We start from the raw sequence: 20102 nt of genomic DNA on the forward strand, positions 1-20102 counted from the left end.
AAAAAGAAAGAAAACAAAGAGACAAAAATCTAGTGAGATCTCGTTGGAAGCGGCTGCCACTTCTTACTCTCTGGCTGCATTGGCAGGGGTTGCCTACCAAATGCCCATGAAAATCCTAAATTCGGCACCTGAGCACAACAGTGCTCTCCTCCGTTAAAAATATACAATCTTTTCACGTTACCCTTGAGAACACTGAGGAGCACAATCCCGCCAAAATTAAGTATTTTTAAATCTTAGCTGGATATGTGCTTAATTGCTTTCATGCACACTGCTAAGATATGACTGTGATTAAGTGGTATGCAAATTGTTAACTAAAATGTGAAAAATCGACTGTAGACTTGCTCAGTTCTGGCTGATGCCTCGGGATGTTGCTTTGTTTTAAGAAATCTAGGAAGACAGATTCGAAGGGCACAAGATTTAATTACCGCAATTAATTAGCTCCCCAAGGGGCGCAGCATTGGGGGGGTCACCACAGAAAAGGCTCGTCTCCTCCCCACCGATCGGACTTCCTTAAATGAACCTACATTGAGTGCCCCCTTTAACTCCTCAAAGCGACGCTTTCTCGGGCCGTGTAACTCTCAAGAAGCTAGATTTCAAAGGTCTGCGCAACGTTAACTCTGAATTTGGTTAAATTGACCGGTTCACCGACAGCTAGTCTCCAGCAAAGCGTCAGGCACAGGCGAGCAAGCCTTAGGTGGCCCGCACCGTCTGCGATCACGTGCGATGCCCATCTGGGGTACTTTTTTTTATAGCAGCAGCTGCGTTGGTGGGTGACTAAAACCTGGTGACTAATACCACTGCAGAGACGAAAACCAACAACCGGGCAGGTTCAGAGAAAATCCCGAGTCCACTCCCGCCTCCAGGGACAAGGACAGCCGCAGCCCGAGGCTTCCTGGCGCTTCTCCCCAGCCTCCCCACCCGCTAAGCTCAAGACGTCCCCTCGGCCTCGCCGGCGGGGGACCTCCTTCGAATGTTTCCCCGGAGCCTCGAAGGCTCGCTCGTGACGTAGCCGCAGGACGCCCTCCTCCTCGCGTGCCGATTGGCTGAAGCGCGCGGAGGCGGTTGCAGAACGTCGCTGTTTGTGTTTGAACGTTCCAGCGGGAGGGTGGGGCCAGGAGGGCTCCGTCGGGCAGGCGGCCGATTCGCTGCTTGAGCAGGGCGACCCTCCGCCCCCCCCCGCTGGACGGCGCGGCGCGATGGTGCCGTCTCGGTGCGTGAAGAGCGAGTACATGAAGCGCTTCAAGGAGCCCAAGTGGGAGGCGTGCGGCCCCTGCTACCAGGAGCTGCTGCGCTACCGCCTGAGCCGGCGCCTTTTGGAGCAGGCGCACCGGCCCTGGTTTTGGGACGGCTGGGAGCAGGACAGCAGCCAGAGCGGCGGCGGCAGCGGCGGCTCCCCGTCGCCCCCGGGCACGTCCAGCCCGCCGGGTGGCCAGCAAGGAGAAGCAGCAGCGGCGTCTGGCGAATCTGGCCGGGGCGGGGCGGCGGCAGCAGCGGGGGACGCCGACAGATCCTGCCCCGAGGAGCCCTTGCGCGGGTCGGGTATGTTCCTCCGCCGCCGAGGGGAGAGGAAGAGGACGGCCTGCCGGAATGACCTTGAGCCATTCTCCGGGAAGGCGGGCGGAGGGGGGCGCTGGGAGCCGCGGCTGCAGAGATGAGTCGCTGGGGAAGGAGGGAGGGAGATGCGGTGGCCGGATGTCCCTGCTCTGCAATGGAGCTGCCGCTGGATGTAAATACGGGGCGGGGGCGCGCGGAGGAGAAAGCGGCTTTCCTGGATTTTAAATAAATCTTAACAGCTGGGGCTCCGCGTCCGGCTTGGCTCTTGACGCCGCCCTCCCCTCCGCACGCATCGGGAAATGGAGGGTGCCAGGACCGTGCAGGCGCTTCGGCCTCTTGCCGCCGAGTGGCTTCGCAGCTCCTCCTTACGCGTCTGTTGGGGAACGGGCGAAGGCGGCGCTGCCCTGCCGCCATCGAGTGGTTGCTGCCAATACTCGGCCCCTCCGGCGCCAACCCGGGTCCTTCCGGAGGCGAGAGATCTCCGGCTGGATCGTCCCTGCCGAGAAGCGCTTTCGCCCTCGGGCGGCACTTTCCTAGCTTACGAACGAATAGATTGCTACCGGAGCCTCCGCTGACGTAACAGCGGCATTTTGGAAACCCATCTTTGACCAAGTAGAAAGGGACGATTATTTCTCTCCAGCTTTGCTGGCAGGAAAATAGGCCATGCCCACTTGCATTAAGGCTTTCTTTTGAAATGTATTCGTGTAGGGCCAGAGATGGGCCTGGGGCTTTTTGGCCAATGGAGGACCAGAGCGAACAGGGATGATGTGAGTTGTAGGACAGCGGCATCAGGATGGGGCCACAGGTTCCCCATCTCGGACTTACTAAGGATGATTCGACTTCTGCTTTGTGACTTAAATCCACATCCTTATGATAAATAATATCTATCTAGAGAGCAGATGGATGCCAACAACAACAGTATCTAGAGAGCAGTGCAGAAATTATGCTACCCCATAAGGCAGGTGTGGGGAACCTTTGGCCCTCCAGGTGTTCCTGAACTACAGCTCCTTCATCTCCTGGCATTGACTATGCTTGCTGGGGTTGGTGGGAGTTGTAGTTCAGCAACACCTGGAGGACCAAAGGTTCTCCACACTTGCAGTAAGGATGATGCCATTCTTCCAGCCACTCTTTGGTGGTAATAGCATGATGCCCTGTTCTGCGCAGAATTAGGATTGCTTTAAGACCATGGAAATCTTAGGCACGCAGATAAAAATGAGCCTGTTTCCTCTGGGTTTACTTGCAGACTCTAGAATCTATTTTCCGAAAAAGTGAGACAAAGCTTAATGATCTTACTACGAGTGAAGGGTTAGATCTGCATCCCTGACAACACTTCTTCCAGACTAGTACATTATTATTATTATTATTGCTCTTGAGTATTGCTGTTGGCACCAGTGGAGCCAGCTTCAGAGAATGCAGCTTTGATTTCATCCCCAAAGTGTCTTGATCTTTTATAAGCTTTTTGGAATGACCTCACCAATAGCATTTCAATGGCCCAAACTGAAATACCAGCACAGTACTGAGAATACACCCAACTCAGTAGTATTCTGAATAGAATAACCCTAAAAAACACTCTGAAATTCCTTTGGTTTTTTCTGATTTAACAGAAAGTAAAAGTAGCTTCTTTATTTAGTTACAGTATTTATAGCCTACTCATCACTGAATATTTTCAACCCCAGAATAAGGATCAAAGTAATAAAACCATTACCATCTAATATAAACAGGTCCAACAAACAACAAATCAACAGTTCTTTCATAAGGGAAGCAACAATGCTATAATGATAAACATTAAACTTTCCAGTTTAACCAAATGCCTAGGTAAAAAAAGAAGAAGACATTCAAACAGATTAAACAACCAACAATTCCCACCCCATTTTTCATTTCTGGTGGAGATGCTGAGGTAATCCACTTGCTTCCCACCATCTCTCATACAAAGAAGGCTCCACTCTGAGCCAACAGACTCACTTCGTAGATTTTGAACAGCTTCCATCTCATCCAGGCTCTTGCCCTGAGCATGGGTGTAGCCGGGGGGGGGGCATTTGCCCCCCCAAATCAAGTGAATCAATAAGAATAGTTAACTAATTGAGGTTCTGCCCCTGCCCAACATAAATCCTGGCTACACCCATGGCCCTGAGTGGTATGAATTGTTGCCCACAAGGATCTACAGCAAGAAACTCCTCCTACTTGACCATGGAAGCAACAGTGGTTGGGGGAAAAAAGCACAAAAGAAAAAGAGGGTGGCAATAAGGCCCTGCTAGTGTTTCTCTCCCAATCCTGACAAAACTCCTGGGCCTCCAAGCCGGTAAGGCTACTAGGGAGGAATATGCAGGTGAATTTGCTGGCCTCTCACAACTCTGTCCTCCTTACCAGCTGCCGCAAACCACATTCAGGGTCCTCTAGGGAAATTAATGTGCTTCTCTATATAGACTGTGCCCTAGTTCTCAGAATACACTTAATTAGGATATGTTTTACACAGTACACAGCAGCAAACTCAGATTGGCCATTAAGTGCGTTCACACCGGGGGAGCAGCAACTCATGCAGTCTGCTTGATTGTACCTGCACAATTTATGTATACACAAATGGAAGTTTGGTATGTCACACATAGTCTTTTTTCCCTTTCCAGTGAACCTTTGAAAACATAAATTTGTGAAGTGTCCTATGACATTGGTTGCGTCTAGGAATGTTACCTTGCTGACAGCTGGGATCAAATTTTTAAAATGGATTTTCAAATGCTGAGGATATCAAATGTGGGCAGATACCACCTGCAAATTGAAACAAATGTGCATGACTTATATATGGAATATACTATCGGCAGATACAGCGATGGTTGGCAGGATAACTCCATGCAAGTACCCCTGTACAAATTTGCAATACCACTTCAGGTTTGCTAAGATAATCAAACCTTAATCCGAATGACAGCTTGGAGTTTTCTCTGTGCTGTGCTTCCTGGACAGTATTTATTTGGAACTTAAAAGTATTGTCGCAAATGTGACACTAGCATAGATAACCTAGTCTTCTGATGACACACTGGTACCTTGGGGGCAAAGACATTTCCTCTATAGAAGGTTGGTTTTTATTTTTGACATTGATCTCTTTTCCTCCGTTACTTCCCATTGTATGACGAAAATCGGTATCATGCCTTGACAAGCAAGAGTAATGATGAGCAAGAACACTGTGTGCGTATGCACGCACGGTGTGTTCAGCATTTGCAGAGAGTTATTTAGTTGTCAGTGATTCTCACACGGATTCATAGCTGCTTATGTAAGTTGTTGCCATGGCATCTTGCATCTTTAAAATTGCATAAGCTTTCGTTCTCCAGCCAAAAATAAGGCACTAACAAGAGCAGGGACTATTACATGCTAGGTGCAAGAATTGTAATGTAGCCACAAACGGCATCACTGTGCCAGCCAAGCTGGTGCGTGATGGGAGTTGTGCTTTTTAACAACACAGGCTCCATAGCCGCCTTTGACCCGGCCTCTTATATAGGAGAAGGCATTGCACCTTTCGGTAATACTATGCAGCTCTGATCACTGACACCTGTCCACTGCTGCTGTATCTACTGTCTGATTGGAAACCTTAGTAATGGAGGGCTCTTTTTCCTACTTTACATTGCTGACTCTTGTGTGCACCCAGCAAGAGTTGATTTTTAAAATTTTTATTTATTTTTTAATTGAATTTATATACCACCCTATACCTGGGGGTCTCATGGCGGTTCACAGAATAAAATCAAGATATAAAACCACAAAATACATAATAAAAATAAAAACAACCCCATAGCCCCTCCGCAAAAGAACACATTTTAAAAGGGCATAGAATGTAAATCAGATCAACCAAAGGCCTGGTTAAAAAGGAATGTTATTGCCTGGCGCCTAAAGGTGTATAATGAAGGTGCCAGGCGAACTTCCTTGTAGGGAAGTTTTTCCTACAGCGCAGATAAATCAAAGGAGTTATGGTACACTACCAGTCTGCATTGGTTTGCATAAGATGAGCCCTGCTAGATTAGGCCAGTGGCTCATCTAGTCCAGCATCTTCCTCTCACAGTGTCCAATCAGTGCAACAATGGTCTCCCAGCTTGTATTCCCCAGCAACTAGCATGCATAGGCGTTCTGCCTTCCAACAGTGGAGGTAGAACTTAGCTGTCATGACTGGTAGACACGAAGAGCCTTTGTCTCCATTAATTTGTCTTGTCCAGTGGCAGTGGGTGGGGTGCTCATGGCAGCTGCTTTAGCATGCCTCTCGGGTAGGCCGGCCCTGGGAGGTGGGCAGGCTAAACCTAACCCTCCTTCTTTTCTCCCAGAGGATGAAGACCAAGAGAAAGCCGAGGAGAAAACCGAAGTTGAGAGTGGAGGCAAAAAGTCTGCCCCCAAAGGAGCTGGCGGGTCAGCAAGTTGCCCCCAAGGGCAGCCTTCGAGTCGTGGTGCTTTGGGCAGCCGGGGTGACAGAAGACGGGTGAAAAGTCCTCAAAGGATACATGCAGCAAAGGAGTTGAAACACCCATTTGCCTTGTATGGCTGGGGAGAAAAACAGACTGATACTGGGAGCCAGAAAACACACAATGTTTGTGCATCCGCTTCTGTGAATGAAGTAAGGCAACTTGAAATATATACTTATGGGTTGTGTGTCTAAGTCCTTGCCCTCCTGCCTGACTCCTTCCTTCACACTTGTAAGGTCAGCCCAGGTTTGTGTGGTGCCCACAGTGAACTAGGATGTTGCTGTTTCCTCATTCTTTGTCATCCTATGCTGGGCAAAATAACTACTGACATTTAATATGCTATACAGTGGTACCTCGAGTTACAAACGTCTCAGGTTACAAACTCCACTAACCTGGAAGAGTTACCTTGAGTTGAGAACTTTGCCCCAGGATGAGAACGGAAATCGTGTGCCAGCGGCACTGCGGCAAGAAGCCCCATTAGCAAAAGCACGCCTCTAGTTAAGAACAGTTTCAGGTTAAGAACGGACCTCCGGAACGAATTAAGTTTGTAACTAGAGGTACAACTGTAGTTAAGTTGGCTAATGTTGTCTTAACTTCCTGCCCTTCTGCTACTGTGCCTGTGCTCTGGGGCAGCCAACAGATACCAGCAGACTTTTGACTGTGCCATCCCCAAAGGCAGGGAATACTATTGAACCCATCAGCTGCAAAGCGGCCCCTGTGCCAACTCATGAGGTCCCCTCATAAAATATTAAAAATAGTTTAAGCACACTACAAGCAAGAGTATAGGGTGGGTCCTTCTATATATCAGGTATCAAAAGCCAGGATGAAGAGATGTGTCTTCAGCATATGACAAAAATTACACAATGAAGGTGCCAGGCGCACCTCTGTGGGGAGGGAATTCCACAGCTTAGGGGCTGCCCCAGAGGAGGCACTCTCCTAGGCTGCCACCACCTTAAACTTCCAGCGTGGTGATCCCCAGAGAGCCCCCTCTGCTGATCCTAACACCTGAGGGGGTCTGCAGGGAAGGAGGCAGTCTTTCAAAAATAGTCATCAAGGCTACCTGAGCCTCCAGTGACCATGTTGGGTCCAGGAGCATCCCTAAGCTATGGACCTACTCCTTTCAGGGGAGTGCAGCCCTGTCCAGAAGAAACCATCTCCCCAGACTCAAGAAGTGAAAACAACCTATGTGTTTTCATGGCTTCAGTTTCAGTTTACTTGTGTGGGTATGTCAAAATGGAAGGGAAAGGGGTAGTATCTGATGTCAACATGTTCAAAGCTTCGGATAAATGAATGAGGGAAGAGCCTATAGGAATCCATTTGCCACATACAGGCATCTTCATATTCCCCCATAGTAAGTTGCCCTATTGTACTGAGACACCTACTGGACCTTGTGAATGGAATGTTGGCCATTGATCTTCTGCAATTATATTCCTTGGTTGATGGTAATGGGCTGCGACATTGTCACTGGCATCCTATGCTGTAGTTATGAAGTGGAATCTTCTTCCACCTTGTTTACAGATTATATTGGAACATTATTTGCTAACTCTAATTAATACAAAGCTTTTGTTTGTTTGTTTCTGGCTGCCGTTTCAGTGCTGCTGTGGAGGGAATTCCCGATGCTAGAACGGTTGCCCTGTCAGGATATGAGAGAGAATAATCTTTGTAAAACAGCAGGCAGTTAGCATCAAGTGTCCCAAGGCAGAGTGAGCTCAAGTTTAGGTATGGCATAAAAGGTTGAAAGTACTGACGGTAGGCTCCTGGTACTTGAATGACATTGGGAAGCTGTAAGTTCTTGCAAAAGTGCTGCTGATCTGTGAAATGTTAGATTCAGCATAAAGGATATTAATGTAGTTCTGACAGCAGTATGGAAGAAATACAAGAAAGGCAGCTATTGTGTGTGTGTGTGTGTGTGTGTAAAATAATACAGCACGTACTGGTTAAATTTGCATATCTAGATTTAGTCTAGCTTAGTGCATTGAAATCAGTAAATCTAAGCTTGTTTTAAATGGACATCTGTCATTAAGAGTGAATTACTTAAGTCCCAACAGATACTGGCATTTGCTACTGAATAGAAAAAAATGGCGTTTATAATAGAGCCTACACATATTTATGATTGGATGGCTAACATATCTGTACACAGCCTAACATGCCTTTGTACAACCTCTGCAGGTTAGTGGATGGCTAAATCCTTCAGCCTCTCAGGTTAGCAGCTGAGCTTATTGCATTTGTGCTTCATACCCTAACCCAATGCCATGCATATTCACTCACCTATGAAAAGTTGGTGATTCAATATTGGATGTGCACAGCTAATTAGCACGTTTTTTATTTTACTTAACGTGCACCTGACTTTTCAGTTTGAAGAACTTTTCCCAAGTGGCTTACGAATGAAAGCAAGAATAGATACTATCCAATAGTTTAAAAATGGAAGTGGTAAATAGCAGAACAGTGTTAGCATATGGAAAGCCACAATAAACCTTAAAAGCAGCAGTAAATATCAGTCTCCGTTTAGTTAAAAGAGGCAAAATTTTAATGGTTTTTGCCTGGTGCCAAAACCTGACCGTGCCTTGGTTTTCAAACCATTTTGGGAGTTGAACAGACTCCCATAACGGATGAAATTCGAGAACCAAGGTATGACTGTAGCAAGATAATAACTGGCATATCAAATACGGTAACTAGACAAAGTTTTGGGATTCTGGATGCTAGTTGCTTGAAACTACAGGAGGGGAGACTGCTCTTGAGCTCAAATCCTGCTTGCAGGTTTCTCACAGGCATCTAGATGGCCACCAAGAATCATCTAACACTTAAATATCTCTTGTTAGATCCACGAGTCTGCACTGAGAGCGAAGAACAGAAGGCAAGTGGAAAAAAGGAAGCTGTCTCAGAGGCGGATTCATTCAGCGGAAGTAGAACAAGCCTGGAGAGCAAAATCTGCTGCACCAGACAACCCCTGGATGACAGAATACATGAGGTGCTACTCAGCACGAGCACGGTGATTCCACATTTGCCTGGACCTGTCTTTTTTTAAATTCAGAAATAGTGTACGAAAGCAACGGGTGAAGAATTCCAAACCACTTATGCAAGATTTTTAACAAAAGGATTTTTCCAGCAGTTTGATATACTTGTTTATATTTTGGCTACTTATCCCTGCAGGAGAGGGAATAATTGATTCCATACTGGTGGGAACTATGCTTAGCAGTATAGCTTCTTTACAGTTTTTTTTTTTAAAAGAAGAATATTAAGAGATCTTTCTGTTGACCTTGAGCGGAAAAGCTATGGAATGTTGTAGAATGAACTTTTTAAAATGAAAGACCTCAGAAGGGTTATTTTGACAAATATTTAGTCCCTCCTTAATCATTAAAACATATGGACCATAATCCATGGGAAATTTCTTGCCCTGATGTTGCATAGAACTCAAAACTTTTCCCTATAGGGGAGCCATAAGGCTTTACAAATCAGGTCTGTAAAAATTATTTGTAGGTGCCATTGTATTTTCATGTGATTCTAGTTAAGTTGCTATGATTTTCCTCAGACCTGTACAACTTGAGACCTAGCGAGCCAAATGCAGACTTTCTGCCCTCTGTGGATTCAATCCAGTGACTACAAAAACAGGGGACTGTTATCTATCTATCTTGCTGTGAAGGCCAGATGTGCAGGCTCTTGCAGCCAGATGTGTAGAAGATTGTATAATTGGAAATGCTCCATTTTTAGAATTCTGAAAGCTCTCCCCAACTTTTGGTAAATATATAGTGACTTGTTCAGGTTTACATTCCAGTTTTAGGTTTTGTGACCATCTGGAACTGGAGATTTTGGTGCAATAGATTAGTAATGTGACGTGTTTATGTTTTTAGCTTTTTAAATTTGCTATCATGAGCCTGTGGTACCAAATGGCAGGTGTAGACAATCATTAACTATTAGTTATCAGTACTTTGCAGTAAGTAACATGGACTTGGTGACAGTGAACTGGGATGTAGATTTTTTTTAATGCTTTATTTGGGTGGATTAAATATGCTTTGTAAAGAGTTTTGTTAGGTGAGCTTCTGCATAAGTGAAATGTTACGACTATTTCAGCTCTTGAATTGAACCTACCAGACCAAGTTAGTGTATATTCCAGAGGCATGTTCAGGACTCAGGCAAATTTTGCTATACTTCTCAAGTGTATGACATGCCCCTTATCCCCCCCCCCCCGACCACCAAAAAAAGTTGATTTGTGTAATTCAGAGGATGAAGCCATTGGCAATTATGAGAATGTAACAAATCTGTTACAGTTTAAAGTTTGTATCGCATATTGTGAGACTACCTGCCATTTTTGTGTGTGTATCAAACACCGAACTGGTGGTTAATAAGCTGCTTAAAATAGTCTCCTTATATAGTCAAACCTTTGTTCTCAAGGTTTTTTAACGTTTCGGCTCCCAAACGCCGAAAACCCGGAAGTAAATGCTCCGGTTTTCGAAGGTTTTTCGGAAGCCAAATGTCCGACGTGGCTTCCGCTTGAGTGCAAGAAGCTCTTGCAACCAATCGGAAGCTGCGCCTTGTTTGTCGAACATTTCGGAAGTCAAATGGGATTCCAGAATGGATTACATTTGACAACCGAGGTTTGATTGTATTTCAAATTATGTTGGCTCCATTCATGTAGGGGTGGTTTTATGCAGCTGGCATTAGTCTCAATCATTAAGACTTAAATAACTCAAATTTTGGGAAACAGTTATTGGTAGCCTTTCATTCCAAAGGCTACATCAGGTACTCTCCCCAGAAACTCTGTGGTTACTCAGTGTTTGAGTTCTCTCTTCCATGGTTGCTGCAGGTGGCTTTTGGCTCCTTTGACTTCTGCTTTCTTTCCATCTGTAGGCCTGTGGTTGGAACTATGTTTCCTTCAGTCTTTTTTTAATTTAATCCCTTATCTTCACTTTACAAAATTAAAGGACTTCAATTGTACATGGCTTTAACATAATAATACATTTCTCTATCTTTGTTATACAATATTGACTCCCGTCCTGCTTCCAAGGGATACATGAAGGACTTTTTTTCTTGTGTCCTAAAGACCACTTTTCTTAAACAACTGGCAGCTTTTTGAAAATATTTTGGATTCTCTTTTCAAAGGGCTGTTCATGTTGCCATCTTTTAACTTCACAGAATGTGTTCAGCTCAACTTCTTGTAAGCTAACTGACACATGGATGGACGTTGGAAATTTTGAAGACACTGTTGAAACAAGGATACTAAAAGTCTGGGTTTTCAGTCTTCCACAAGGATGTGTTGGGTGGCTTAAGTCACTTATAATTCTGGTAATTTGCAAATGGGGTGTGTGCATATCGCTGTTGCACTTGGAGCATCTGCTTGCTTCTCTGTGTAGTGTGGTTTTTATCTTAACTTTAAGCGATCCCCTCCTCCCCTTCAACTGGGCATTAATGTGGAGTTAGACATGGAGTCTCTTGGATTGCAATCCTAAACATGTTTACTCAGAAGTCTCATAGAGTTCAGTGACACTTCCAGGCAAATGAGCAAAGGATTGCAGGTGCATTTCCTGACAAAAGCCCTGTTCAGCTGTGATAAAAATCCATAAATATAGCATGTGAGTACCACCCTGTCTCTGTCTCCCTCTGTAAATTGAAGGGCAGGTGTGCAAAGCGAGGAACCTGCTTCTACGGGTGAATATTTCCTGTGCATTTTAGAATCCAGGTTTAACAAGATTCTGCATCACTCAAGGAGCCTCCATGCAGGTCCCCCCCCCCCCATTTCTTGCATTATATTTTCAGATAGTCCCACCTGAAGAGGGCTAAAGTTGGCAGGAAATGGCAAAACTACCATCCTCACTAGGAAATAAAGAAGCTTATTTACAGATGTGTTTACTAAAGCTGGAATTGGTGGTGGTGGGACGACAAATTCTGAGCTGTTCCAGTCTTCTAGGTATAAATAATGCTTTTGCTTTTAATTTTAAAATAGGGACATTCTCATGAGAAAGACCCCTCTTTCCTTGTTGGAACTTGAGAAAAGTCCTATTTATGGCCCATCTGTCTTCACAAAACTGGCATAGTATCACTACCAAATGCATGAAACTGAAATGCACAAATGACACTCATTGTTCCAGCACAGAAAAAAAGAAGAAGTATCTACTGTTCCAATTAGACATTTACTTTTGTGAAACATGTTTATGGTGTGACATTGTGCAAAAAAAGGTATGCTTTGTGTATATTTGTACCACCACGTTTCTTGAATCACTATCCAGTAACTTCAACAACAAGCTATTGTTAGCAAGAGTTGACTTCTCTATTTTTAAATATCATGGTTATGCTTTTTCTTTTCTTTTTACTGTTTACCCTCAGGCATCTTGCTTGTACTGAGCCCTCCTTCACTATTACTGGCAGCTATGTCTTCTGTAAGCATGGAGCAGAATGCATATTCAGCCCTGGGATTAGACTTCCCCTAGAATTGACCAAATTTGGTGAGGGTCCCACATCCTCCCTGCCTTTTGAAGCTTTTGGGGTTGGCACAATGGTAGATGTAGTGCTAGACCTGTTGTATGATGGGAAAATGGCTCTGGCTCAACTTCCCTCAGGGTCTTCTCCCACCTTTGAAATGTGTCTCCCCTGCTTGAGCTGCCAGGGCAGACGGGAATATAAGCAATTGAGACCACTCACATTTTAGCCTACTGAAAACTGTCTATACCAGATTGGCATTAAATATGGCTTCTAGATGAGAAAGTTACCTTCTTGATGTGGGAGGCAGCATCACCTGAAGCACAAACTATCTACTAGTTTATGTTTGCATACTCCTGCCTCCTTGAAATATGTTGGTTTGTGACAGGCTAGGAGTACCAAAACGCTGGTGTAATACAAAGAGCAACATATAGCCTAAAGCCATAAAGTGTGAGTAACCAGACCAAGCATGGCAGTCTTTTGAGCACGACTGTTTAAGGCCCAGATACTTGAACAGGTGGGGGCTATAAACTCTTGACTCTGTTCCTGTATGTAGTTCCTATAATGTAAAGTTAAAGGTACAGGGAAGCTGCCACACTTAGCTTTTGTGAGCACTGAAATCACTTTAGATAAAAGCTTGGGGAAAAATAAGCTTGAAGCAATATGTGACTTAGAATGTGTTTTTAAATAGTGTGTTTTTTTTCTAATGTTCTTGTGTTATTTATATTTAATTGTACTTGCCATGACTTTGTACATGTGAATAAAATCAATTTGGGGGGAAAAACATTTTGAAAAAGCAGTTGTTGTGCTTTCTTGATAATGGTGAAATAAGTCTTATGACTCTTATGTAAGTTTTAGGGGCCTTGTGCCTCTGAGTCCTCTCAGTGAGTTGCCACCTTAAGGCTAGTAACTGCAAAAGACTATAGCAGGAATAGGGAACCTCTGACCTAGAGCCCAAATACAGCCCCCAAGGACACTATTTGGCCTCTGACCAGACCTGCTTGTACCTTCCTTGAGTTGTTTTTGGCTGGTTGTAATGTGTCCTTCCACTTTGACAATCCCTCTCTGTTGCCTGTAAGATAGAGAGGGATGCAAAAGAATGTGTAGAAATTAACCGCCTCCCAATCTTTTTTCTCTCTGCATCATGCATAATTTTATTCATCATGTCTCCTCTTCCCCTTTTCGCAAGCTAAAAACTCCCAATTGGCTTTTTGGAACACAAAAACTTTTCTTCATAGGGTTATTGCTGCACCCTTCCTTGATCATTTTGGTTGCCCTTTCCTGAACCTTCCACCATAGGTTTAGAAAACTATGGTATTTATTCCCACAAAATGCACCACCTTGGATGCCTTTAAGAGATTAGTCAAATTTGTGGTGAATAAGGCTATGTTTTACCTCAGGCCTGTGGGTTGAATGTGGCCCTCCAGGCCTCTCTCCCTCTGGCATCCAGAATTCTTCTCAGGCCAGAACCCTCACTGGAACCACAAGTCATTTTGCGTGGCTGAAATGTGTTCTTAAATTCCACTAATTTCTCTTGTTTTGTCTGGATGGGTAATACGGGTTTTGTGTGTGTTGAAAACTAGCCTGCTGTACAAAGGCAAAGGTTACATTGACTCTGGCCACTTTTGCTTCTGGCTCCATCTACCACTGCAGCATGGGCCCTAAAGGTTGCGCAAACTGGAATGTGGCCATTGGGTTGAAAAATATTCCCCACTATGGACACTAATTTTAAGCTGCTTTCAGACACAACTGAGCGACACTAGACATCTAGACACCTCCCTCATACACTTTATCTTTAGTGGTACGCCCCTTTCCAGTCAGCAAAACAGTAAAAGATTGGATGGGCTAAGAAACTCCAAACATACTGGGAAATGCTTAAATGATTACTACATGTAAATAAGAGGTTTTTAGCTTGTCTATGGGTTTTGAAAATCTTAGGGATAAATTGGACTAAGGGGAATGATCCAAGTACTGCTTCAAACAAGTGATCAAGTTAGTAGACTCTTACTTTCTGTTTTGGCATAGAATACCAGCTGTCTGAATAAACATGCCAAATAGGGGCTGTTAAGCCCCCCACCTTGTGGTTGCCAAGGCTTTGTCCCCTAAGCGAGCAGAGAACTGTAGCCTTGATGTAACACTGCATGTATATCTGACCATATATTAATCACCAAGTCTAGCATCCTAACTTACTACTAAGTAGATACAATAGCTTTGAACACCATTTACACTAAGGGCTTATTCACCCTTCTGTTTGGTCCGTGACTTCTAGGCATTGGTCCGAGAGATTTTTCTTTTCTCCCACTGCTTTCCCAGGCAAAACCTGATGTTTACTGCTGAATCAGAGCAAACATCATTTGGGTTTTCTGCGACTTGGCGTTTTTTCCAATTGAGCAGTAAACAGCAGGTTTTCCCTGAGAAAGTGGCAGAACAAAAGGAAAACCTCTCTGATCCATGCCTGGATGTCATGGGCTAAACAGAAGAAATCACAAGTCAAAGGGAAGTGTGTGGATGAGTCCTAAACTTGAGATGGTATGGATTTTTGGTCTACACTTTATGAGGGAGGCAACACTTCTTTCAAAAAGTAACAAGACCTGGGTTACAGTACATAAGTGTTACAATTTCCTTCCCACCTTAACTACTCATGTTTCCTAAAAAATAGATAAATATTTTATTTTTAATGTTACTTCTGTCCCCAAGATGATAAATGGGTGTCTCATAATGTATTCATTACCTAAAAGCAGGGTAAGAACACATTAAAATTTGGGAAACTGGTGATATTTTTTCAGTTCTCCATAGAATATAGCTGGGTCAGCTTTGTAATATTAACAGGAAACATGCACTGGACAGTTGGTTGCTGGATTATTCAGTAAGAAACATAGAAAATCCAATTATTACTGTCCAGAAATAACCTAAGTAAGACTAAAGCTTAAAATCAGGCATTGCACATGAAACCATTTAAAATCACATAAGCTACCTAGCATACATCCATCCATTAAAAATTGTGTGCTTGTTTCCATGGCAATCATGCCACTTTGTTTTAGCAAGTCATGATTAAGATTCCGAGCTTTTAATGTATGGGGGTGTCAAATGCATGTAGATAAATAAGATTATTGATATTGTTAAAAATTCTGAACATCTCCCTTGGCAGGGTTGAGATTTCATAGAGATGCAACAGTGCACATTGGAGATGTTAACAATGCAGGAAATGGTGGATGTATGAAAAGGCTGATCAGCCAGGGAGCATAGCTTTCCACCCCTTCCACCCACACCCTCCCCAAGCCTGCCGTGATTGAAAAGAAACCTACAGTAAATACATTTAAATAAAACCTTTTATTTAGTAACATTTCTCTGGTGACATTAAGCAGCATAGTAAATTCTTTATACAGTATAGAAGTCATGCATTTAAAGTTTAATGTATACTAACACTGTGTAAAAGCACTTTTATTTTTAGAAGCAATTAAATGCCAAGAGCATTTGTCTTGAGGGCTCAACTGTAATAATACTCCTTAAGCTCTTGCAGTTCCAACTTGTGGAACCAAGCCAATACAGGTAGCAATCTAGCACATTTCAACTGCATGAACTACAGTTCCTCCAACTCGTGTTAACAAGGGTGTACAAGAGTACAGCTACAATTTTCAGAGTCTTGAAGTGTGACACTACACACTGCAAGGGATCCCTTAGAAACAGTAATATAGTGAAGGCAAGCCTTTATAGACAACAATCAATGACCTGGGTGTCTCTAATCATTTCCTGAACCAACTTTCCTCCTCGCAAAGCCTAGCTCTAATATTTAAATAAACCCGGTTTTGGGAAACAACCAGGAAGAAGTGTTGGGGGCAATCTGTGGGCACAGGAGGTATGAACTCTCATGAAATTTTCTGCAGAAACAAAAACTTATTCATGCTAATTTGCAGACACAAAATTTGGAAAGGAGCATACAAATATTAGTTTAGAACTGAAGCCGCGGTACAGTTCTGCCTAAGGTAATTTTAGCCCCATAGAAATTTTAAGTTCCAATTGTCTTTCCCTTTATCAAAGATAAGCAAGTTTGTGAAGTGACATTTATTAGCTAAATCTGGAAACAAACAGCAAGACAGAGAGTTTATCGTGCCTGCATTTGCATTGATGTTAAAAACAAAACAAAAAAACAGATCACTGGAGGGAAGTAGAGGAAACAGAACTCCCTCAGAACACACACAACCCAAAACACCTAAATACAAACAGTAAGGCACAAGGCCTTGAGTTCCCCAACCAACTATAAAGGAGGCTAGCGATAGAGAGAGATCAGTTTTTGTGCTGTAGTACTAACTACCAACCATTTACATCAGTCTACGCTAACCTGGCACCTTCCACATATTTTGGACTACAAGTCCCGCTGGTTGAGGCTGATGGAAGGCGTAGTCCAAAACATCAGTCAGGCACCAGGTTGGCCCAGGGTGATCCATGTAAATGAAAGATGTGTGGAAGATGAAAAGGGATTGTGGGGAAGAACTAAATGCAACAGGAAGATGTACAAAAACCTATGGAGTAAATACCTGAGTTTTCACTACATCATTAATCGGTTCACAATTAATAGTAGCATGGCACCTCCTTTTTTCTGCTATTCCCTCCAGTTTGAGAGAGGGCAGCAGTACAGTAGTTACTGGGTAGGGGGTGGGAGGGAGGAGAAAGGGGAGCTTCAAGTATTATGTAGAAGACTAGGAACAAGTTACAAGTTGGACTTTAGGACTTACTGACCAAACTTCTTTGGAATTGTTGACATTAATATATGTAACATTAGAAAAAGTACATAATAAAAACACACACACACCAAATAATATTCTTTGAAAGTACTTCTGAACCATTATAAGACATCCATGCAGTGCACCTCATATACCCATGCTGTGAACCAAATACGTTAATAGATACTGCATGCTAATCACTTTCTTTACTTTGAGTGGATGTTTAACTAGACTTCAAATTGACTTTTCCCCCAGTACAATGCATGGAAGCATGTTATTTTGTTTACATCAGTCTACTTTATTTTTGGGAATTAACTTTTTGATGAATCAACCCCTTCAAGTTAAAGGTTCTCATTTACCTCAAAGGATTACAGTGTCCATTTTGTATGCTAATGAGTAACGTGCTGGCAATCTGTGTCATTTTACTTTCCCTGAATGGTGGGGGGGAGAGGGGAGGGGAGGATGAAAAATGTACTCAAATGCCAACATTAAAATGTGTTTTTCATCTTGGATTAAAATGCATGAGCTGTCTCCCAACCATTATTTATTTACTGAAATGCAGCAACAGGCCTGCAGAGCTGGAGGACCGCCAGTTCCTGGATGAACTTGCCCATCAGTTAAGAGTCGTAGTCATGGGCCCTGCTCTGGGCACCCCTGCCACTGGAGCCTGACCTGTTTATCTCGGCTTATGGCATTCAGTTTACTTTGCTGACCTGTTCAGTTTTTATCATTCAATGTGATGAGCTTTGGCTTGGCAAAGGACTGCTAAAGTCTTATTTACATTATTTTAACTATTTTACCTGCACTGTAATGAAGCTTTGTTACTTTTATTTGCCATTTTGTATTTATTGCAATTGTTTTTGAGTTGTTCTAGACCACTTATTAAATTGCCTTAAATGCAATTTATGAGAGAAAAGCAGCATAAAAACATCAGAGCAGCTATGTTCTAGAAAGGGTGCTTAAACCATGTCTTGTAGATCCTACCTCCAGTTGCTCTGTATAGTTTCTCCTCAAGAATGTGAAACTAGCTGAGACAGGAGGAGCTGGAAGCAGTGATTTTTATCAGAAAAATGTCTCACAGCTCCAATCAAATTCAGTCTCTCCTGCTGCCTGCATTTTGAGTAAATAAACATTCAAAAAAGAGACTGCTCATGTGTCTTGCCAACTTAGGCTCAATCAAATACTTATTTGACAATAATGTCAATGTTTGCCCTCACTGTGTAACATCCTCAGATATGACCAACCAAAAAGTTTTAAGCAATGTACATCCTTAGGTAAAACTAACACAATCTAGCTCAAATAGCTATATTTACACCTCCCATATACCGCTTCAATGTTTCCATATTTCAGAATTATCTGTGTATCAACAGTCATAAATGTCCATGTTCTGGAGTTTTTAGGCATCAAGAACATTTAAGAGGCCAACTCATTTTACTTTTACATATGCACACCTGTCTCTCTTAGGCAAAGTCAAGGTTTCATATTTCCAAATGTCTCTATAGAACTCTCAGTTAGATACCATGAAGGCAGAGGGCAGTGTTTATCTTTGACTAGTTGCTGCCATTTACTGTATTGTGTTTCTAAATTACAGAGTAAAAGAAGCTGACTGCAATGCATTAAGTACTACAGATTTTGAAGCAGTCTATACAACATATGCTACTTTTCATAACAAATTGCTTCTTTTTAAGGAGGATAACCTGAACAGAGTCTTAGGTATAGAAATTACTTTAATTTTAAAAAAAGAAGTCAGATAACGATGATTCACAACTTCAAACACTGTTCTAGAATGGCGAAACAAGTAGGCATTATCTTTTCCCCGAAACATAAAATTTCAGTTACAATTTCAGATGTAGAAAACAAGGATTCCCCAAGGCAAGATCAGACAGCAGTAAGCTCTTAAGATCACAAATGAATTGTATAGCCTACAGTTGTCAAAGTGATTGAAATACATTTAAGAATTGTCAGGAAACAGTTCAGTTATGCTTCAGTAAAAAACCCACAACATATTAGTAAACTTATGGCCTGTTTTTCAAAAAAATAAATCATATACCTTGTAGAATGTGGCAAATAAAACACTGACAATCAATGCCAGTAGCTTTCAATATCAAATCATAAATAAAAGCTATTGTACAAAAAAACAAACCACCAAACATGATAAAGCCTACCAGTTACATTTCAGTTCTTATTTATAAAACAAACAAATGTTAGTGCAACAATATGTCAGTATATCATGCTTTGGAAATTTAATGACCACATTTTATATACACAGGATACAGCAATGTCTTAAACTGGAAGAAATGAGCAAAAATATGCAACAGAAAATTTTTTACATACTGATATTTTACTCTTGTCCACTGAATTACCAAATTTTATTTTTTGCAATCTTGCTGTGCCAAGTGCACGCTTCTGGAAGCCATTTCATAGTACTTTTAAAAAATACCAGATGTGGTATGCTTTACTGAATAAAAAGCAGTTCTAAAACTGCAGTCTTGAAGCCATGGCAGTTGTTTCATTAATCGTCATTTTCAAGGACAGCTGAAAAAATAAGCAGCATTTCGTGTTAAACAACGTAGGCATCCTATGCACACTTTAGGAACAAACTCCATGCAATTTAGTGTGAAACCACAGAATTAATCTATTTTGTTTTTTGAGACAGAAACACAATTAAGCAGTCATACAACAAGGTCATACAACATACACAGATTCTCCACCTTAGTGGATTTTTGTTATGCACTAAGGAAATGTTCTTGAGGAAAGGAGGGCTATAAATGAAATAAAACAATGTTTCTCAAATTAAGAGGTTCGATATAGATTTGAATTTTCATTTCAGTGGAAATCATTACTCGCAACAGGACTGACTTCTGAGTAGGAATCATGATTACAGTTATGCTGTTACAGATTTACATTGTTTTTACAAGGTGGATATCCAAAACATAAATCCTGACAGTAAAACGAACGAACAAACAAGCCCTTGGGACACATAGAA

At 42.6% G+C, this 20102-nt stretch overlaps 2 protein-coding genes across 3 annotated transcripts in view; one reads left to right on the top strand and one right to left on the bottom strand.

Moving 5' to 3' along the window:
• On the top strand, positions 1-19258 carry CCSAP (centriole, cilia and spindle associated protein). 2 transcript variants are annotated; one of them, XR_013984087.1, is made up of 4 exons: positions 1-1539; positions 5850-6136; positions 7578-7703; positions 8804-8932. XR_013984087.1 is itself a non-coding variant. In XM_080998887.1 (3 exons), the coding sequence occupies exons 1-3, from the start codon at positions 1197-1199 to the stop codon at positions 8975-8977; spliced, it is 804 nt and encodes a 267-aa protein (XP_080855013.1). In that variant the 5' UTR covers positions 411-1196; the 3' UTR covers positions 8978-19258. The 2 variants fall into 2 exon arrangements, 1 of the variants encoding a protein (XP_080855013.1); XM_080998887.1 differs by lacking the exon at positions 7578-7703 and having other exon boundaries at positions 411-1539; positions 8804-19258.
• The window catches only part of RAB4A (RAB4A, member RAS oncogene family), a 15345-nt gene continuing 10949 nt past the window's right edge, over positions 15707-20102 (bottom strand). The window contains exon 8 of the mRNA XM_080998888.1: positions 15707-19651. The gene's annotated coding sequence lies outside the window, so the exon portion shown is untranslated. The remainder of the gene's footprint in view (positions 19652-20102) is intronic.

The sequence above is a fragment of the Podarcis pityusensis genome (genome assembly GCF_964106645.2).
Source record: "Podarcis pityusensis genome assembly, chromosome: 3".
In the NCBI taxonomy this organism is placed as follows: domain Eukaryota; kingdom Metazoa; phylum Chordata; class Lepidosauria; order Squamata; family Lacertidae; genus Podarcis; species Podarcis pityusensis.

What these genes read in the sequence shown, in the direction of transcription:
- CCSAP (XM_080998887.1), top strand. Translation starts at nt 1,197, where the DNA reads ATGGTGCCGTCTCGGTGCGTGAAGAGCGAGTACATGAAGCGCTTCAAG. An exon ending in GGAGCCCTTGCGCGGGTCGG is followed by an intron (nt 1,540 to 5,849) that starts GTATGTTCCTCC and finishes CTTTTCTCCCAG; the next exon opens with AGGATGAAGACCAAGAGAAA. An exon ending in CATCCGCTTCTGTGAATGAA is followed by an intron (nt 6,137 to 8,803) that starts GTAAGGCAACTT and finishes ATCTCTTGTTAG; the next exon opens with ATCCACGAGTCTGCACTGAG.